This window comes from Theobroma umbraticum, unplaced genomic scaffold (assembly GCF_002168275.2).
Source record: "Theobroma umbraticum cultivar Fairchild unplaced genomic scaffold, ASM216827v3 scaffold_95.0, whole genome shotgun sequence".
NCBI classification, from domain to species: Eukaryota; Viridiplantae; Streptophyta; class Magnoliopsida; order Malvales; family Malvaceae; genus Theobroma; species Theobroma umbraticum.
The window spans coordinates 4,894,277-4,915,462 of record NW_018397257.1 but is presented as its reverse complement, the minus strand read 5'-3'; the positions used below and the strand labels follow the sequence as shown (position 1 = coordinate 4,915,462).

At 31.5% G+C, this 21,186-nt stretch overlaps 2 protein-coding genes across 3 annotated transcripts; one reads left to right on the top strand and one right to left on the bottom strand.

Moving 5' to 3' along the window:
- The first annotated feature begins 1,330 nt into the window (after positions 1 to 1,330).
- On the top strand, positions 1,331 to 15,865 carry LOC110412899 (aldehyde dehydrogenase family 3 member F1-like). 2 transcript variants are annotated; one of them, XM_021423542.2, is made up of 10 exons: positions 1,334 to 1,665; positions 1,843 to 1,911; positions 13,082 to 13,178; positions 13,315 to 13,521; positions 13,706 to 13,830; positions 14,132 to 14,236; positions 14,321 to 14,493; positions 14,775 to 14,865; positions 15,004 to 15,153; positions 15,339 to 15,865. In XM_021423542.2, exons 1-10 carry the CDS (start codon positions 1,465 to 1,467, stop codon positions 15,597 to 15,599), a joined length of 1,479 nt encoding a protein of 492 aa, XP_021279217.1. In that variant the 5' UTR covers positions 1,334 to 1,464; the 3' UTR covers positions 15,600 to 15,865. The 2 variants fall into 2 exon arrangements, 1 of the variants encoding a protein (XP_021279217.1); XR_016350996.1 differs by lacking the exons at positions 15,004 to 15,153; positions 15,339 to 15,865 and having other exon boundaries at positions 1,331 to 1,665; positions 14,321 to 14,589.
- A 4,918-nt stretch (positions 15,866 to 20,783) lies between these two features.
- Positions 20,784 to 21,161, bottom strand: LOC110412319 (uncharacterized). The gene has a single exon (XM_021422850.1). The coding sequence runs from the start codon at positions 21,159 to 21,161 to the stop codon at positions 20,784 to 20,786; it is 378 nt and encodes a 125-aa protein (XP_021278525.1).
- Between the last annotated feature and the right edge of the window lie 25 nt (positions 21,162 to 21,186).

Below are 21,186 nucleotides of genomic sequence, written 5' to 3'. Positions count from 1 at the left end.
TATAAATATACGAATATTGAAAAACTTTTTTATTCACAAAAACAAACTATTTTTCATAGTATTTCTAAATCATCATTTTAATGTTAATAAGATTTATCCAATTTCTGAATGACAATTCTAATTGCATCTACTACAAATATTTTTATTATAAATATTAATAAGATTTATCTAATTTATAAATAAAAATAATTCTAATTGCATTGACTAAAGTTTATTCAACAATATTTCAAAAATGTATAATATTGAATTATTTATAGTTAATATTATGAATTTTTAATTATTTATATTTCAAATTTTTATTTTTATATAATTTTTAAAACTAATACATTAAACTAACTAGCAATTAAAAGATTCAAAATAGACAATAATTTTATATAACATGTAAATTAAAAAGAATAAGACAAAAAGATTGACGATAGTAGTTAGGAAATTGTACTAAACGATGTTTTTTAGTTTCAAATTCATAAATTATTGACTTTGTATTGAAGAAACTAGTAATATTTTTTTCAATATAAAGAATTAAAATATTTGTAATTATTTGGACAATTTGTATATTTTCTTTTAAAGAATTTGTTAATTGTTTTCAATTTACTCATATTTTAATCAAACTTAAAAGTAATAATACCATCAACATCCAAAATATTCTTATTTTATTTTTATTTAAACTTAACAATATTAAATATAAAACTATGATGCATAAAATATAAATAATTAAATATCATATACAAGATTTCACATAATAATTAAATATATAAATAGTTAAATAATTAAATAGAAAGAAAAAAAATAAAAAAATGTTACCTTCTTTTAATTTCACATAATGGTGGTGAGTGGTTTATGTCCTATATTTTCTAAGTTCACAAGTTTATAAATCTCGTTTGAACAGCGAAATGCGTTTTAATGGTAAATTACAGAGAAGAAAATAAAATAAAAATAAAAAGATAAAAGAGAGAGAAAAAGAAAGAGAGAGAGAAAGAGGTGTAGATAAACTTAAAAATTAGGATAAAATTAAGTAAGATTTGTAGATTTATTTTATTATTTTTATAAGGTCATTTTGAGATATATTAAAAATATACCTAACAAATAAAAAATTTAAAAAATTTAAAAAATTTTGAGAGCTACGTTCCCTTAAATATATTACTCACCGTCCCTTATTAAAAATATATAATGAATAAAAAATTTTTAAAAATTTTAAAAATTTTATGGGCCTCGACCTCCATCAATACACTTCTCTCTTTGTCGGGATATATCCCAATTTTGTAAATTGTATTTGATAAAAAATGAATGGCGAGTATCGCTATAACAGAGGGCTGGAAAGTTAACAAATTTGAGCCCACATAATAATTATAAGTCGGTGGAAATTAGGCTGTTGGGAAGCCTCCACTGATTTGCTGCACGGCAAGCATATATAGAATAGCAGATCATACATAGCAGAAATGAAATGCACGTATAATTCGCAAAAGCATGGATAAATTTATGATTGATTTGGAGACAGACCTGGAGGTCATGAGGGAGTGTTGCAGGAGTGGAAAGACCAAAGAAGCATCCTGGAGGAGGTCTCAGCTTAAAGGGTTGCAAACTTTTCTCAAGGAGAATGAGGTAGAAATTTTGAGGGCCTTGAGAGAAGATTTAGGGAAGCATTATGTTGAAGCATTTCGAGATGAGGTAAGGAGAAAAAGTTCTTGTTTTATGTTTGGACTCCTAATTTAGTTTGAATATTGAGTTTATGAATGTGGTTCAGCCAGCAGGGAAGGCCTGCTTCATAGTTTCCTGAAATTTCTTCTTCCCTTATTGTTGGTGCCTGTTTTATACACATGACATATACATGGTGGGACTTTGCAGGTAGGACTTATAAAGAAATCGTTGAATCTTGCACTCAAGGATTTGCAAAAATGGATGTCAAGCAGAGAGGTAATTATCCTAAAACATCCCTGACATCTTTAACTTGGTTCAAAAATCCAGACTTAACCCCTACAGTCTTCGTCTTTGTTTAAGCTGACACTATGTAAATGGTTGAGGCAATATTTATGCTGGTTTATTGTGGGTTTGGCTATATATTCTTGTCTTTTTTTTTTAAAAAAAAATTTAATTAACTTTGTTGAGTTTAGAAATTAAATTATGTAATAATCATGCTTGGCTTCATCACTGTTATCGCCTTTTGCAAAAGTTAAGGTTAGTTGTTCTTGTACGACTTTTGCACTCTTCTTCAAATTCTTTCTTATGTCATGTGTCTACATCGATAAAGGATAAGATGAATTCTAAATTTATAAATAAAAACTTTTTTTACCTAATAGACATGTTTTTAGGTTGAAAACACGAGATGTGACAAATAATATTAGAGTTTACCAAACTTTGCACTAATGTGGACTCCTTATAAGAGATACTAGGATCGAGGTAAAACTATATCAAAGTGAGTCCCTCACCTCTATGGATGAATGATCCAGTGCAATAAGAGCATTGCACAATTGAACGAGGTAGAACGCTATGGATATACATCACTACGATATGAAATAGATCTTTAGTTTATAAGTAATAGCTTTCCTACCCATGATGGATTTTTTTTTATTAAAAATATGGACCAATGGTAAATAATATTAAAAAATAAACAAAAACATTTTAAGTGTACATTAATTTTCGACGTATTAAGTAACTTTTTTGAGATTTTATTATCTCTCAAAAATGATTTATGATAGTTTGCATTTGAGACACATGTCAGATGCAAGCTCACAACTAAAATTAGAAATATGAATGGCCCAGTTAATTTCTCTTTTCCATTTCATGATAGAGGATTTTATCAAATTTGTATTCAATCTCAGCATGTACCACTTTTAAGTTAAATCATGGATCCAAGTGTGAGGATTAGAACACCAAATTAAAGTAATTATTATTGTATACCTATTTGTGTCATTGAGCTAGCCATTTCTCGCAGTAGAAAAGCAAAATATTTATGGTCAAGGTTAAGTCTTCTTCTTTGCTCTTTTTCTATGGTAGCTCACAATAGGCAAAGGGAAAAGGAGACCTACTGAGATATATATAATAAAATAAACCCTAGAAACCTCCATTAATAGCTTACTAGGTCAAGGCCTACATAACCGCCAAACCACATTGACCTAATTAGACGTACAAAGCTGACCATTAATTGATCATTATAATATTAACTGGGTTTTCATGTCTTGCCTCACACTAAGACTAAATTATCAACCTATTTTATTATATAGAAATTACTAATTAATAATAGTCCATAAAATAGAAAATTTTAACAGTCTCTTACTTAGGCAATATTAATTGGAGTTTATTTTTATTTTAAGAAAACACTTTAGAAAAGACTTCAGAGTAATTGAATTAATTTTGATGTGGCCACAATTTAAAGAAAAAAAATTTAGCCCTTAGAGACAATATCTTAATGATGCTTTCTAATAAAAACATCTAAAATTGAATTATGGTAGCCATTATGCCATTTATTGACATATGACCAATCCATAGTCTCAAGTACTAGTGATCCTATCGACAATGGATCTTAGTGTAGTTGTGTAGCAAAAAAATAGCATCCAAATGTGATTTCAATGTGCTATTTTTTTTTATCAATCCTCTTGCTGATTTCTCTAAACTTGATGAGAAATCTATACTGTATTAACAACATACTTGTATGTCTTCCATTTATCCTCGAGGTTCCTTGTTGATGTCATTCATGAGACATACCACTAAAATCACTCTTGAGATAAACCAATCTCAAGATTTCACAAAGCATATATACAATATAGCAATTTGATAAATCATATATACATGTATAAATAATATCAAATAGGATAAAATACATTGACTCTCTTAACTTTTGGTCATAATTATACGTGGGTTCATTAGGTTTCAAAATAAACACTTTCCCACAAATGTGCGAACAGTATTAATGCCTAAATGTGAAATATCTAAAATGTTTTTTTTTTCACTATTTTCCTTTCTTTCAAATCGGTTGGTGACGTTTCCTTACACTAGTCGGCCACCTCACTATTGGATTTGGCCATGGAATGTCAAATTTAGTTGGATCTCCTTGGGCTTCCTTGGGGAACATTGTGCACTCCCCTGGTGAGCCCTAGATTGAGCTCCCTTGGGAGCACTAGATCATTGTTCCCTTGGGGAGTCTTAGATCAATTCTTCTTTGGGGATTATCACTCGTCGTGGGTGGTTAAATGAAAAGATTTTTTTTTTGAAAAAAAGAAAAAATTAAAATGAAAAATTATAATTTATATAGTGGTAATTTTTAAAATTAATGAAAGAGAAAATTATCTTAAAAATATTAACACATCATCAAACTAATAGAAATATTGATGGTTGATTAACGACAAAACTTATGTGTTCGACGAAAATATTCTTTTGAAGTAGATTTTTTATTTTAAAAACTATTAAACCTATGTGTAATTTTGGTCAAAAGTTTAAAAAGTTAGTGTATTTTATCCTATCAAATAACAGTATAGATTATCAATAAACTATGATCATCATTAAATATAAAATCAAATATCTCATGGATGTTTAAAGATATTGAAAAAGGTCCTAGCACAATTACATGTTAGACATAATATGAGAGTTTTAAAAACATAAATAACATACTTCCACTCATCAAGTACATCAAAAGACCCCAAAATATCATGCTTTCAACATGTCTACTAAAAACTATAGGTCTTAACCCCTTAATGAAAGGACCAACCAATATGTCATCAATATCAATGTGCTTAACAACAATGTCACCAATTTTTCTTTTACAAAATCCCTAAGCTTTAGATTCTTTATTTTTAAACGCTTAAACCCATTAGTGCTTTTATTATTCTTAGTGAACAATACAATAGACCTATTTTCACAATAAGTCTTAAGAGACCTAGAGATGGAATCAACAACATACAACTCAAAAAAAGATTTGCAAGCCAAATAGCTTGTGTAGTAGCCCCATAACAAGCTGCAAACTTAACTTGCATAATAGAGAAAGCTAAGGGTGTATGCTTAACACTTTTCCAAGAAACAACTTCCCAGCCAACATAAAAATATATCTAGATGTGGACTTCTTATCATTTGAATAGTTGCTTAAGTTAGAATCTACGTGACCCTCTAGTTTAAGGTCTTCAACCTTCTGATAAACGAATATATAATCCTTAGTTCTATTCAAATATCTCATCACATTCGTTACGGCTTCCTAATGATCTTTATTAGGATTAAACAAATATATTCCTAAAATACCCATTGCACAAGCAATGTCAAGCCTCATGCACACTTGAGCATACATCATACACCTTATTGTAGTAGCATATGAAATTGCTTCCATATATTCCCTCTCACATCATTTTAGGATATTATGCCAATTTCAATTTATCAACTTTAACAATTGGCATATCTGCACTTTTGTAATCAAGCATATAATATATATTCCACATTCGATCAAAGTATGAACATTAATAGAGTCCAAACAAGTGATGAGATCTATCTTTATGGATTCAATCCTAAAGTCATAAGAGGCTTCCCAAGATTTTTCATGTAAAATTCCTTAGACATAACTAGCAAGCAAGATGTCAAAAACATACAAAATAGAAAGATGAACTTGCTTCCACTAATCTTGACATTTATGCATTAGTCTACCTTATTCTCAATAAAATCAAAAGAGGTTATTACGTCACCAAATTTATGATATCATTAGCGAGAAACTTGTTTAAACCCATAAATAGACTTTTAAGTCTGCACATAAGATGATCTTTATCATTCTTTTTAAATTCTTTAGGTTGTAACATATAAACCATTTCAATAGAATTCTCAATTAGAATGGCAATCATAACATTTATTTAGTGTAGTTTTAAATAATAATGAGCTACTAATGCCATAAATAATTTAAACAATATCCTTGTATGATACAAGAAAAAAATATTTCTAATTAAAATCTTTGGTAGCTAGCTTGACTTTAAGCTTCTCAATCTTTCTTGGTCTTATATATTTTATTTACAACTAATGAGGTTTTAACTATTATTTAGCTCAACAAGCTCTCATAAAACACTATATAACATAGATTTGTAGCTTATCCTTCATTGCATCTCATCACAGATCTAATTTAGGTTTGAAAACAACTTTTGAAAAAGTTAATGGATAAACTATAGGACCATAACATAGTTACCCTTTTAAAGATAAAATTCATAGATGTTTGAGGAAAAAGCAAACTCCCTTACCTTTGTGAATCTTCTTTGTGGTATCGATCATATAACATCCTAATGTTGAAAGACTTCATCAAGAACTTGTTGAACTTATTCTTATCCCCAAACTGGTGTATGTGCCATATTATCCTTCTATATAAGTATAGGAATATTTAAGTCTCAATATACTCTCCTCCATCTATATTGTGAGAGTAAAAAGTTAGTTGTTTTTACCTTAACAATTTTACCAACTTTCTTGAGCAGTAGAATTTGTAATCCTAAGAATGATCTAAGTTCCCAATAAATTAGCAATAAGTGAAATGATAGGCACACTTTTGAAAGACATCCCTAAACACATAAATGATTAATACAAGATTTCCATCAAGTCCAAAGCTTAAAGAGAATTGTACGTATAGATTTGGCAGAGATTTTATTCAAGATATGCAAATTTACTTCAATTGCTTCTCTTTTAAAAAATTCTAGTAAATAACCCACTAACTATACTCCTCATCACATCTTTAAAGGGTGTGATTCCACATTTCAACCACACCATTTTGTTTAAGATTACTAGACATAGTGTATTGTGACACTATTCCACAACTTTCTATAAATTTGGCAAATTGACCCTTTTGCTGTCTATTTATATTATGCTAACTATAATACTTACCACCCTTATCTAACTTTAATTATTCAATGATTTGTTTCAATTTTTTCTTAACTTTAATTTTAAAGATCTTAAATTTATTAAGAGTTTCAAACTTTTCTTTAATTAGAACAAAACATGCCTTTCAAAAAAAAAATTAAGAACATAACATAACATGAAGGTCATTATTCAAGACAAGAAATGCAACTATTAGTCAACGGGCAATAACAACATAATTGGCAAAATAGCCAAAGAGTCTAGGTGCATCATCATAGACTCCTTTTTAGGTAAAGAATATGATCTGCTAATAGGCACTTTCCATAGAAAGCTAATATAAGAATATTCTAATTGTCGAAAAATCCTATCCCTTTTGGATAAATGAACTCTCTAGACCGGTATACCCACAACCATGATACTTCATGTCCTACTTTAAATTGCCTCACACAATAACCCTTTTGGGTAGGCAATTGTAGAAAGCAATTTAAAGACCATCTCATAACATGTGCCTAAGAAAATAATCCATTAATCTCAGTAAATGAGCCGCTTTGGCAGCCAAGCACTTACATCGATTAATAAATTTTTTCTCAAACAGAGAATTTATAATTTGCCTAAAATCCTTAATTTACATACTCAATCTAAGTTATGCAATGGAACATTCTAGTTGAGATTCTAAGCTTGGGCGTATCTCATTTGGTTTTAAACAGTATATATTGCATTAAAACTTAGGTCTTGAACTTAAAAATAAATATAATTCTCTAAATTATGCAAATAATTTCAACTCAAGAGTATACAAAATTAAAGACTAATCTAAGGAGAGTACACACTTCTAATAAACTCCTAGCATGCCAAAATATTTTATAAAAAATTAAATTCACAGAATACATTCATGTAAATTAGAGAAAATATATAAATATGTATCAAAATGCATGAATATTAAATAATAATTATTTTAAAGTCATATAAAATTCTAAAAAAATCCAATAATTTAGAATTAAAATTCTTAGGCTACTAGAAAAAACGAGGTGAAAATGGACCTCCTAAGCCCATGCCACCCCTTGCGTGTGGGTGTTACATCCCATTTCTTGGAAGGATCGTGATCGGTGCATGAATTTGGATGAGTATAACTTGTTAGGCTCAAGCAAGCCTCTTATCATAAACATCACTAAACATTTATCATTTCATACAAAAGTGTCTTACAACATCCATTAACATAAAATATTATCATGCATGCATTCATAAAACTCATAATACAATTACAGAACTTTTCAACTTAATTATATAAACTCAAGAATTTTGTATATAGTAACAAGTGCCACTATCACAGTGCACAATAACATTAAGGGGCATTTGCTATGTTGCATGTGAGGTACAGTCCTTGTATTTTAAATGAACGTATTCACATTGCAATGTTTGGTTTTTCTGAAATAGATTGTAAAGTGTTCCCATTGTAATGTCATTACAATAGGCAAAGGGTGCGTGATTCCCTTACATCAGAAATGCAAAGTAACTTTCCATTTGTCGAGCGAAAGTTACATTTTTTTTTCCTTCCCAAATTCTCCTACCACAACCTGACCTTTCTCTTCTTCTTCTTGCCCTAGACACTGACCTGTATTCCTTCTCCTCATCATCTTCTTCTTTTTGCTATAGCCGCTCACTTGAATCAAATCTACTATTGTTGGCTAGTTGGTTTATGGTTCATATTCTCTAGTTTTACAAATATCAAATCTAATTGTTTGAAGTTGAAGTTTTACAGATTGTCTATCAAATCTAATAATTCATTACTAATTGAAGTTGGGCAATTGATTTCATGTCTTTGTTTTCTTTTCTGTCTTGGTTTGCTGCTAATGACGTTTTGATTAGAGACTGTTGTTGTTTTGCTTGTGTTGGGTGTTTGTTGTCAATGGAATTTGAATTGCCTAGGACTATTGAATTTGATGATGAGTGCAAGGAAAAAGAAAAAGAAAAGAAAGAACAAGAAAAAGTAAAAGAAAAATGAACCTAGAGGTTGAAGAAAAAAATTAATTAAATTTATTAATTAACTAATTAATTAGTTATTTAAATTAACTAATTTATTTATAAAAAATTTAAATTAAATAATTTAATTTTTTCAAACTTAACTAATTTACTAAAAATAAATATTTTATAATTTCATATATTTTAATATTTAAATAATTAATATTCAAATATCATGTTATTTTATCATATTATTACGTATTATTTTAAGAATAAAATTGAAAAGTTAAAAATTTATATTAAAAATAATATAAATTAATTCAACTTTATATTTTTATATATAAAGGTAATTTTAGAAATTTACATTACATTTTCAGTAATATACCTCCAAACCAAACACTACAATATAATTTTCTCAGCAATTACATTTTCTGTAATCATCACTTTCTTATATTATACCAAACGCTATAAAGTTATCTTCACAACGATCACATTTTCAGTAATCACATATCTAATAATCACATTTTCAGTAAAATACCAAATGTCACCTAAAGGTCAACAACACCCTCGAGTGTTTATGTAAGCTCTCGAGTCATCATCATAATCTTATACATAACGTTATCAATATAAAATGCCCCATGTTGGCAACATTAACATAAACATGTTCATAGTCTATAAGTATAAACATAAGGTAAGGATCGACTTGTTAGTGAAACAAGACCCGACTCACTAGGAATCAAGTGGCTCTTAGACACTTACCAATGAGGAATGAGTAGATCATGTCTTCGTGATATTAGTTGTTAGCAAGAGTGTGTTATTATTGATCTACAACAAAAAATAAGTGAGGAAAATAACTTGTGAGTCACAAAGACTTTGTAAGTGAAAATAAAAAAGGGACAAGTTAGGAGATAAGAATATTTCATAATCATACACTTGAAATCCCGTGCCATTCATAAATCATGTAATCATAAAGTTTATGAAACATGATAGTTAAACGCAATTTAAATAGCATTTGCATGAAAAATGAAAACAAGTTTACATAACTTTCAAAAACCTTTCTGCCTTTGAAAAACCTTCAAACAAGTCAAAACATACAATTTTGTAACTCATCTATTGATAAATTTGAAGTAGAATGCTTTCTATTTCATTTTGTCTACTAGTTATTGATAAATGTTTTACATGTATTGATAGATAGCTCTATCTGAAACTTTGTTTTCTAGGCAAAATTTTGCATTTTCACCCTTCCTTAATTCCCCTTACCTCTTGAGACTATCCTTAGGGTTTAGTTTACTTCACCAAGCACATCCTTATGCCATCATAAAGTATAAATCATAGATAAAACCCTAATGAACTTAGCATGCAACATTTCATATACATAGCAATCATCATCATTCCTTTATCATTAAAATTTGTACATTATGATAGTTTGACCCCCATCAACCTTGGGTCGACAGCATATAACTCCATTTCACCTTGGGCATTTATGATACATCATACGAGTGAAGTCATCAGTGCACTCCATATGAGTGGAATCAATTTCACTCGTTGAGTTCTTATACTCATAGCTTTTGGTATGTGGAATGTCCATCACTTACATGCGTACTTATCTCATAATGTATATGGAATTTACATCATATGCTCATCTCATGGCATCTTCTCATGCCTATTCCATTTTTTCATGTAGTATGGAAAACATACATTGCACACGTAATCTCATGGCATTCAACATGCTTTATCATTCACCTCATGCGGTATATGGAATACACATTATATTTATAAACATATCATCTTAAATGGAAAATCATCATACAATCCATCACACATTTCATGCCTCGACATATCTAACATACACATCATAGCATACATGCATTAATCATAAATCATATCTTGTACCTACAGTAGTTTGAAGACTGGAGTAATCAAGTGCTTCAATTAATAAGGTGCTTGGCCCCCCTTTTGAAAACTAATACATAATAGAATATCTAAATACATAGTAAGTTGCAAAACAAATTCTAAAATATTTTTCTCATCCGCAATTATTTTCATTTCATAAACATTTGTAGAAATTATACTCAATAAATTTTCTTAACTCATGCTTCAGTTTTACTTATCAAAATAATTTTGAATGTAGTGTATCCACTCACCTCGATTGAAGACCCAATCACATCTTTTCTCTAGTGATTTCCTCGAAGTTTTCGATTGTTCCTAATACACAATAATCATAGCAATCAATTTCTAAACTAACAATCTCATATTAATTATTCTAGGAACTTGCAAAAGTTATTTGCCTTTGACTAAGTCTATTTTCTCTCACTAAACCCATTCTAAAATTAATAAATCTTCTACTTTTACCTTAAATGAGCTTAAATGGTTTGAAAAATCACAAAACCTTTAACTCTAATATTCCAATAGAATTTTTGGGCCAAGAAACAAATTTTTCAAACCATTAAATGGCTTTAAGGTTTTTAGAACTTAAAAAATGTCATTTTTATCATAAAGTTAAAGAACCAAGCTTTAAACAATTAAAAATGATGATTTAATGTAAAAATGAGTTGAGACGGGTTCTAAGAGGAGTTTACCTAACAAAAATACAGCCGAGGGTTGCTAACCCTCAAAGAATGTGCCATGCTTGTAGTTTTAGATGAAAACTATCATTTTGCCTTATAGTTTTTTAGAAATAGTGTCATTTATTGATAGATTAGGAGCATCTATCTATAGATAGGATTCAGCATTCTTTTTAAAAGTTCTCGAGTTTCTATCTATCGATAGATACTGTGGATCTATATTTATTGATAGATGATGGACATCAATCAATAGATTTTCATCCGAATCATTTCTAACTTCAAATGAAGAACATCTATCGATATATAAATTCTAGTAGCTAAAACTTAAGGCAAATACCTTGTCCAATTGGACTCCATTTCAAACCAAACCTTGTATATCATTTCAAACATTAAAACATGAGGTTTTCTAAGTATAAACTAAGTTTTAAGTTTTTAAAACACAAATTTAACTTGTTCATCTAAGAATTTCTAACCTAGCAATCCCACATTAGGGTGGGGTTTCACAGTGGGTTTCATCCAAGTGTCGAGTTCAGCCTTCTTCTACCTCTTGTATGGTTAGCTCTACCCGTCTAAAGCTGAACCTTACCCGTTCAGGTCTGTTTGGAAGTTTTCTCTATTTTTCTTGATTTTCAGCTCATTTTTAATGCAATTAAATTTGTCAAAACTTAATTAGAATCTAATTTTACAAAACTCATGCATCAAAACACTCCAAATACTACAAAACCAAGATCAATCATCAAGAAAATTAATTTCAAAAAACCTATTCTTAACTCGTTTGGAATTTCTTTAAAATCGGTTCAATACACTTATATTTTATGTAATTAAACCTTAGATATCAACTCTATAATACAGGAAAGTTAATTTTAAGATGCCAATTTAAATTAAAACACATAAAATATAAGTGATTAATCATGAACTCGATTTCGGATTATATATTCAAATTTGAAACTTCACTATCTAATTCCTATGTTTACAATATGAGTTAAGAGTAAAGGTTTGTACTAAATTGATCTATGCATTATGATGAACAAAAGCCCTATTGATAATTGGAAAATAGGATTCTGGCGATCCAAAAAGTATGCCCAACATGCAATTTTATAAAGTAAATTTATTAAATTCTTAAATTTTTGTTGGGTAATAATTTCAAACAAGTAAGTCTGATATCATATGTAAGTTGAATCTTGAATTAATGTGTGAAGATTAGAACACCAAATTAATTTAATTATTATTGCATATTTGTTTGTGTCATTGAAGTAGTCATTGTTGGCAACGGAAAAGTAAAGAATTTATGGTAAAGGCTAAGTCTTTGTCTTCGCTCTTCTCCTCTATTTATGATAGCTCACAATAGGCAAACACTGTAACTTAGAAAGAAAGAAGGAACTATCTAAATATATATAATAAAATAAACAAAAAAACCTTTTCCATTAAAAGCTTATTAGGTCAAGACCTAAACAACCACCAAATCACACTGACTGAATTAGATGTGCAAAGCTTACCATTAGTTGATGGCTCTAATTATTCTAACACTCTTTTCATTTAAAATATGAACAGTAGGTTTGCTCTTTTACGTTGTTAACTGTGTCAAATTCGAATTTTCAGATTCATCAATTGCTTGGTTAAAAGCAGTGTCAAACAATCCGATTCTATCACGAAATTAAGAAATTAAGATAGCAAAGGTCCCTGTTAGAACTCAACTGATGGAAATGCGTGCATACCATAATACTGACCTCCATGTTTGTTTCGTGATTGTGGTTAAACAGGCTAAACTTCCTATGATTGCACTGCTTTCACATGCTGAATTGGTTCCTGAGCCTCTTGGCCTTGTCCTCGTTATCTCACCTTGGAACTTTCCCTTGGGTTAGTAAAGAAAGTTTTTCTCGTTGTTTTACAGGAATATTGAAAAGCTAAAACCCAAATGAGATTTAATTTTTTTTATTCTCCAGAAGAGCTTAACAACCTCAAAATTGTTATGTTTTTGTTGCATATAAAACAGCACTTTCCTTGGAGCCTTTATTAGGAGCCATAGCTGCAGGAAATGCTGTGGTTTTAAAGCCATCAGAGATGGCCCCTGCATGTTCTTCTCTTCTTTTTAATACCCTCCCCAATTACCTTGACAATGAAACTATCAAGGTCATTGAGGGTGGTCCAGCTGTTGGTGAACAACTGCTACTGAAAAAATGGGACAAGATATTCTTCACAGGTATATATGACTGCTGAGTTCGATGACCATTTAATTAATTGTTGAAGAGCCTATTTTTAATTTGTTAACGAAAAGATAACCTTTTTTTTTTCTGGCAAAGTTGTTTTTCTACCTGAATATTGTCAATTGCTTTACATATTTTTTTGTTTCGGAATATTAAAAGTATAAACTAAACTAACGCTAGGAAGTGCAAGAGTGGGGCGAATAGTAATGTCAGCAGCTGCAAAGCATCTAACGCCAGTTACTCTCGAGCTGGGTGGAAAATGCCCGGCTGTCCTTGATTCGCTATCCTGGTCTTGGGACAAAGAGGTAGATTTTGTGAATAAAATTACTTGAGACTATATATGATTCCTGCAGAAATGAATGAACCATTTAAATTGCTGCAAAGTTAATTACTGTTAATCATCAGTTATACGAATTGGAGAGTGCTATTTCTACGCCCCTAGAAGGTTGGCGCTGTTGAGATGCACTCTCCTACTCATATAATTCCTGCTATACGAAGAGAAGAGGATGCGGTAATATGGAGCTTGAATTTTCGTGCATTTTTTATTATAATGAGTTCTGTTATTCCAAGCTGCTCAGTGATTAAGTTCTGTGCTATTCCATCAAGGTGGCTGTAAATCGAATCATTGGGGCAAAATATGGATCTTGCGCCGGCCAAGCGTGTATATCAGTTGATTATCTATTAGTGGAAAAGGCATTTTCATCTGCTGTGGTATGTCAACTCGAATCCATTTTATTCATCCTATTGTTAATAGCAATACTATTGTTAAATTCAGTGTACCCCATTTTTTTCCAGGTGGAGTTGATGAAGGTCTTAATCAAGAAAATGTACAGAGATAACCCTCTTGAATCACAGAGTGTTGGAAGGATAGTTAACAAACATCATTTCTTGAGACTGAAAAACCTTCTGACAGATAAAATGGTTAAAGACTCCATTGTCTACGGCGGTTCAATGGATGAAGACAGCTTGTAACTTGTCCACTCTCTATTCTATCTAGCTATACATGGTTCATTCTTTTCAATGCAATTGCAAAAGCTTGAACTATTAGTGGGCTGAAGATACAGGTTCATGATTAACAGTTTCTTTTGTTTGTCTAGATCACGGATAATTAGGAAAATTGGAACATAAGACCCTATTCATGTTCTGCTTAATTTCTTGACTACTAGTATGCCCCAATAATATTGATCCCATTTCTCTCTCTGTTTTTAAATTGCTTGCCTTTTTGACTCTCTTACTCAATTCCCTGCAGGTTCATTGAGCCAACAATACTGGTGGATCCCCCACGTGACTCAACCATAATGACAGAAGAGATCTTTGGCCCACTGCTTCCAATAATCACAGTAAGATCTGTATATATGCACTTAAAACACATTTATACTTTTAGCTCAAGAAACAAAAGTAGTTGACAGTAGCAGTCAGTCCCTTGTCTTCTAGTCATTCAAGATGGTGTTTGAACACTTGGGTTTTTTCGCTGACAGTTGGATAAGATTGAAGACAGCATTGACTTTATTAATGCAAGGCCTAAACCGCTCGCAATATATGCCTTCACCAAGAATGAAGCGTTTAGGAGGAGAATGGTATCCCAAACATCATCCGGAGCTGTGGTATTTAATGATGCAATCATTCAGGTATTTTAATTTCTCAAGTAATTAAAATCAAGGAAGAAAATTTACTGAAAATATAAGTGGTAGTCATCAAAGTGTATAGTAGGTTGGTTAGCTTTGAGTTTAAGGCTAAGCTAGCTCTTTCCGCTCAGCTCTAATCATTTCCTTGATTTGTTTAAATGTGTTGTTCTGGATGAAATCAAATGTAGTATGCAGCTGATACCATTCCATTTGGGGGGATCGGTGAAAGTGGGATTGGGAACTACCATGGCAAATTCTCCTTTGACACATTTAGTCACTACAAGGCAGTCGTCAGAAGAAGCTTCCTCACTGATTTTTGGTTTAGATTTCCTCCATGGAATAACTACAAACTGGAACTCTTCGAGACTGCTTACAATTACGATTATTTTGGAATGCTGCTTGTCATTTTGGGGTTGAAGAGGTCTAGAAGGAGATTTGATGTCCGCTAGCCTTGTCGTCAAAGAATATACTATAATATGATTAGCATTTTTTAGCAATGGATGCGAAGAAATTCCTCCAACAGTGTAATAGTCCCTGCAAGCATGGCTATTGAGCAATTAGCATAATAATATGTCAATCACCGAGTAGATTGGAGAAGAAACATAAGAAATAAACAAGCATGATTGTAGTTAATTTTGACTGCCTTTGAACATCGCCTTTATTTCTCTGCTATTCTCATTGTAATTTCATGTTGCAAAGTTGTTATTTTGTGTTATTTTATCTCACTGTGAGATAGTGATCAATCCTTCCTCAACTAGAGGAGATTACAAAATGGCTTTGCAGTAAGAAATGGTAATACTAGAGTACCATTAAGGTCCTTACTGATTTAACAAAACCCTTAAGGAGAGGAATTATGATTCAAATGAATGACGGTCAAGTCAAGTGGATTTCCTTTCAATATAAGAGGCTATCAAAGTTTTGCTTTAGGTGTGCCATTATTGGGCATCATGAACAGAGATGTAACCAACCATGCCTCGATGAGAATGATACGGAGGTTCAAAAACAATATGGGGCCTTTCTAATAGCCCCACAAAGAAGAAAGGCCGTGGGGATTAAATTCGAGGGTCCAATGGAAGAACTCGGATGTTCATCCGCAGGGGGTGGAACCTAAACGTAAAAGGGGCAGTGGTGGTCGTTTCACTTCAGCCACGGTTAGTGAAATATTAAAGCAGGCTCAATCTCAAGGAATGGGTGATGAAAATAATTATACGAATGGAATCTAACAAGTGGATGATTCACAATCAATGGCAGAAGGCAAGGGTGGACCTACCTTAGAAGGAGTGGTGTCACATGACAACACTCATTTACTAAAATTGTTTACTTGTTATATTACTAATTTAGAGTTTTATTTAGTTACTATATTAATGAACTCATCAATTTTTTACAATTTTGTGAGGAATGAGGTCAAAGATTCCAAGTGAAAATAGATTTATCAAAAAGTAATTTATATATTAATATTTAAATACTATATGAAAAAATAAAAAAATTTCTATAGTTTAAGATTTGATTAAAAAAAATCAAAGCCTAAAGTACTCTCACTGTTCAAAAATTCAAGTCTTACTCTTCTCGGTCCTTGACTGTGTTTTTTACTTTCTAAAAACAATTTATCTAGGTTTCAATTGTAAGTAATTTTCAACAAAACAACTCATATCGGTTTCAATTATAAGTAAATTTCAATCCAAATTAAGTTTTTAAATATATCATGTCTAAATATTTTTTGATTAATTTGATAGTTTGGGTTTAGGGTTATAATCTAACTAACAAAAAATAGTATTGAATGTCAAATAATATATTAAAGTTATGAATTTTTTATTTTATTTTATAAACATATTGTTTAATTATTTGATTCTGCCATTTAACTTAATATTGTTTGTGGATGCTTATAGTTAGTTTTGATCAATGAATAAAATTTTGTCAAATTGTTAGTTGTTGAACTTGATAATTTACTATGCAAGATTATATTTTATTTAAGTCTAATAATTTAGTTTGTGCTAATGAGAAATGAGTAGTAATTTTTAACAAGTTTTTGGATAAATAATTCTTAAAAAGATATTTTAAAATACAAAAATTTATCTCACAAGACTCAAGTGCTAGCCAACAATAACATAATTCTACTAGTGATGGTATTCAACAATCTTCTAAGCCCAATCATGTCGAATTTGATCTAAGTAAACATAATTCTATTAATGATGGTGTTCAACAATCTTCTAAGCACAATCATGTCAAATTTAATCTAAGTACTCTTCTATCAAATATTGAATTGAAGAAAATTTTTTAGGGAAGTCCATATAGTAAAATAAGTAAGCACTTATATAGCAAAAGTACATGATGAAATAAAAATATTTATATAAAAACAATAAATAAACATAAAATATTTGTTCATGATATATATGCCTACAAAGAAAAATAGTAAAATTTTAGAAGATAAGAAACAAATATTAGAATTATGAGTGCATCACGCACCTTTATTGCATTGTTAAATGTCGTGGCATATGGATATATTCTGTATATGAGTATAAGTCCCGATAATAGAACTTTTTGAGGGAGCTTGCAGAAGCAAGTCTTTTCGAAAAAATTTTTAAGTGAAAATACACCTTCGAGTCCCACCAGTATGATGGGAAGGCTCAGAGAGTATCCTTAATAAAAGGCCTCCACTCATAATAGGTTTGCATTCACGAAAAATATTATTTTTATTTGCAACGACTACCCCGATAATGGGATTTACTTATTAAACTTACGAAAGTGAGTTTTCCTGGTAATTCCCTAGGTGAAATGATATTCTCGGATCCCACCAGTATGATGGGCGAATTCGAGAAATTTTTTCAATAAGAGGTTTCGTTTGGCATTACTCGAATTTTTTGCCATGCATTTCATAATCGCATCATGCACATGTCATACTCGTATAATCAAATAAAACATTTTAATAAAAGATAAATCAAATTAAGGAAACATAAAAAAAATCAATAAGTTAGGATAATATATGATTAAGTGATATTGTTCGTGGAACGGACGTCATAGGGGTGCTAATCCTTCCTTGTGTGCAACCGTACTTCCGAACTCAACTTTAAGTAAAATATATAGACTAGTTTGTTATTCTTTAGATGAATCTAAAGTTGATTTAGAACTCTATCGAATAGAACCAATTTAATAGGTAGCCAATCACACCTATGATAAAAAAAAGATTGGTGATGACTCCCTAAGTTATCCACGTCTAGCTATCAAGTTCTTGGACCCTAACATTACGATAGGTAATTACCAACAAGTTGAACCTATTTTGTCTATAATTATTTCTGATTATTAAAGTGTTTTTGTCCCTGGGAGACTAATCTCTAATAACGTCATTGCTACGCATGAAGTAAGACATTATTTACATAATAAGAGGTTGGGTAAGACTAGCAATTTTTCCATCAAAATTGATATGAGTATGGCTGATGATAAGGTGGAATGGGTTTTTATACGAGCCATCTTGGAAAACTAGGTTTCTCAAGTATGTTTATTGAGATGATAATGAGATGCATTACTTCAGTTACTAATTCTTATGTGATCCACTCTTGAAAGAACAAGCTGCTTTTCATTGTTGGGCGTAAAGTGTTGATCAAAGTAGTAGCTCAGGTGATTCCTACTTATGTGATGAGCTACATCAAATTGCCTGACTCTGTATGTAGTGAGATAGATTCGACAATTGCAAAATTTTGGTGAGGTGGTATAGAAAATGCAACAAAAATTCATTAGAAAAGTTGGAATTCTTTGTGTATCTTAAAACACTATGGTGGTATGGGGTTTCAGGATACAAAGAAATTCAATTTGGCTATGCTAGCAAAACAAGGTTTGCAATTGCAGAAAAAGGCACTTACGCTTGCTTACAAAATTCTTAAGGCATGTTATTTTTCTCATGTTGATTTTATGGATGCCCCAATAGGATCCAATCCTAATTATATATGGCGTAGTATCAAGGAGAGTCAATTTGTCCTTCAAAAAGGATTAATTTGGCAAGTAAGGGATGGCAATAATATCAGGGTGCGAGCTAACAAATGGATAGCATATGAAACTCCCAAGAATGTGTTAGCCTATAGTGATGAGGTTGGCAATAACATGGTTATGGGTGAATTAATTGATGTGTATATGATGACTTGGAATGAAGAGAGATTGAGATTGTATTTTCCACAATATGAGTGCAGTCTTATATTTATCCATATCACTTAGCTTTAGAAGACTAAAAGATAGCCAAATTTAGTTTGGCAATAAATATGGTGAGTATATAGTGAAATCGGGGTATTGGATGCTAAGCTTTTCTATGAGAAATCCAGGGGTGGGTAGCTCATTATCAGGCATAAAAGGAATTGGGAAAAAATTGTGGACGTTAGGTGTTTCACAAACATTAATGTTGTTCGCATGGGGAATGCTAAAGGAAGCTTTGCCTGCAAAGGAAGCCCTCATACAAAGAAGGATTAATGTGGAATCTGGTTGTGCATTTTGTGGAGCGGAATTGGAAACTCTTTTGCATTATCTTCGCACCTATCAATTTGCTCGGGCTATATAGATTACGTTAAAGTGGGCCTTTTGTGAGTTATGCTACCACTTTGGGTCAATTATAGAATTTTATCAAATGGTCTGTGATTAGTTAGATAAAGAAAATGTTGAAGAGGTTGTGGGAATTTTATGAGCTATATGGAAGGCTAGAAACCTGCTCATATTCAAACAACAAAAGCTAGATCCAACGATGGTGGTAGAGATGGACATGGATAAAGTGCGACAATATCGATTAGCTAACACCTATTCGATGAGGAGTGATGGTTTGGAGAGAAGAAGAATTTATACTTGGGCTCACCCCAATGGTTTGAAGATCAATTCAGGTGTTGCAATTTTTGAAGTAAATGGCACGAAAATGGTGAGTGTTGGTTTTGTGGTTAGAAGTGAAGCAGGGAGGATGCGTTTAGTTGGGGTTAAAAAATTCAGGCATGGATCTTCTATGGCCGAAGTTGAATTGAAGCCTTCGCCTGGTCTTTATATGTGGGCTGTCAAAAAAACTTAGATGTAAAGGAGGTAGAGCTGGACAGTAGAGTGGTTGTTGGCTTGCTGCGAGAGAAGGGTTATAACGGAAGTGCGGGGAACATTGTTGAGGACTGCTTATGGAGCAACTAAGGTGCATTGGTGCATCACATTGTGCAAGGCAAACTAATCGTTGCACTCATTCAATTGCAAAATTGGGAAGGATGATGCAGCAGGAGAAGGACCAGCTTATATGGACAAGTTTGGAGGCTTTGCCAAAACTAATCTTAAGAGTCAAGATTAGATTGGGTTATAGGAAGTAGAAGATAGGGACCGATTGTAGAGCTTTGAGACTATAGAAATACATGTTTTTAGAGTACTCTTTTCCTTATTTTTTGTTTTTTCCCATTGGATTTTTCCTTGGAAAGGTTTTTAACAAGGTTCTAAATTCATGTATTAGGGTCGTAACAAAGTTTAATGGGTGGAGAGGTTTTATATTATTATGTTGATTCTCCTCTAAATGTACTGTCTATTGATGATTAATGAAATTCATTTTGCTTCAAACAAAAAGAAAGAATCATCATAAGACATAACCCATTTGCATAAATTTCATAAGCTGAAAATATATGCAAAAGGTGTTAAGACTAGTAAGGAGCAGCTGCAACTTTCTCAACATTCCCTACAAGTTTACAAACGGTCTTGAGTAAGAAAGGAACGAATGGCTGGTGTGGGAAAACAATGGGCCAACAATGGTCACCGAGCAAGGTGATTGCCTCGCAGCAAACAGGTCCAAGATCGCCGAAGGTCTTGTCAGAAACAGCCTTGTCGATTGCCTCGATACAACCTTCTACGCTTGTGAAAGACGAAAGGCATTCCACCAGATCCTGGATTTCCTCCTGAGCAGATCCAAACGGAACAATTGACGCTGCAATGCATGTCACAACCAACCAAAACATGAGGATTTTTGATGTTCTGGTCTCCATGGGAATACCTAGTATATCAAAGTGCTTGGAAATTGCCATTGTCCTGGTGAGATTTTATGGTGTG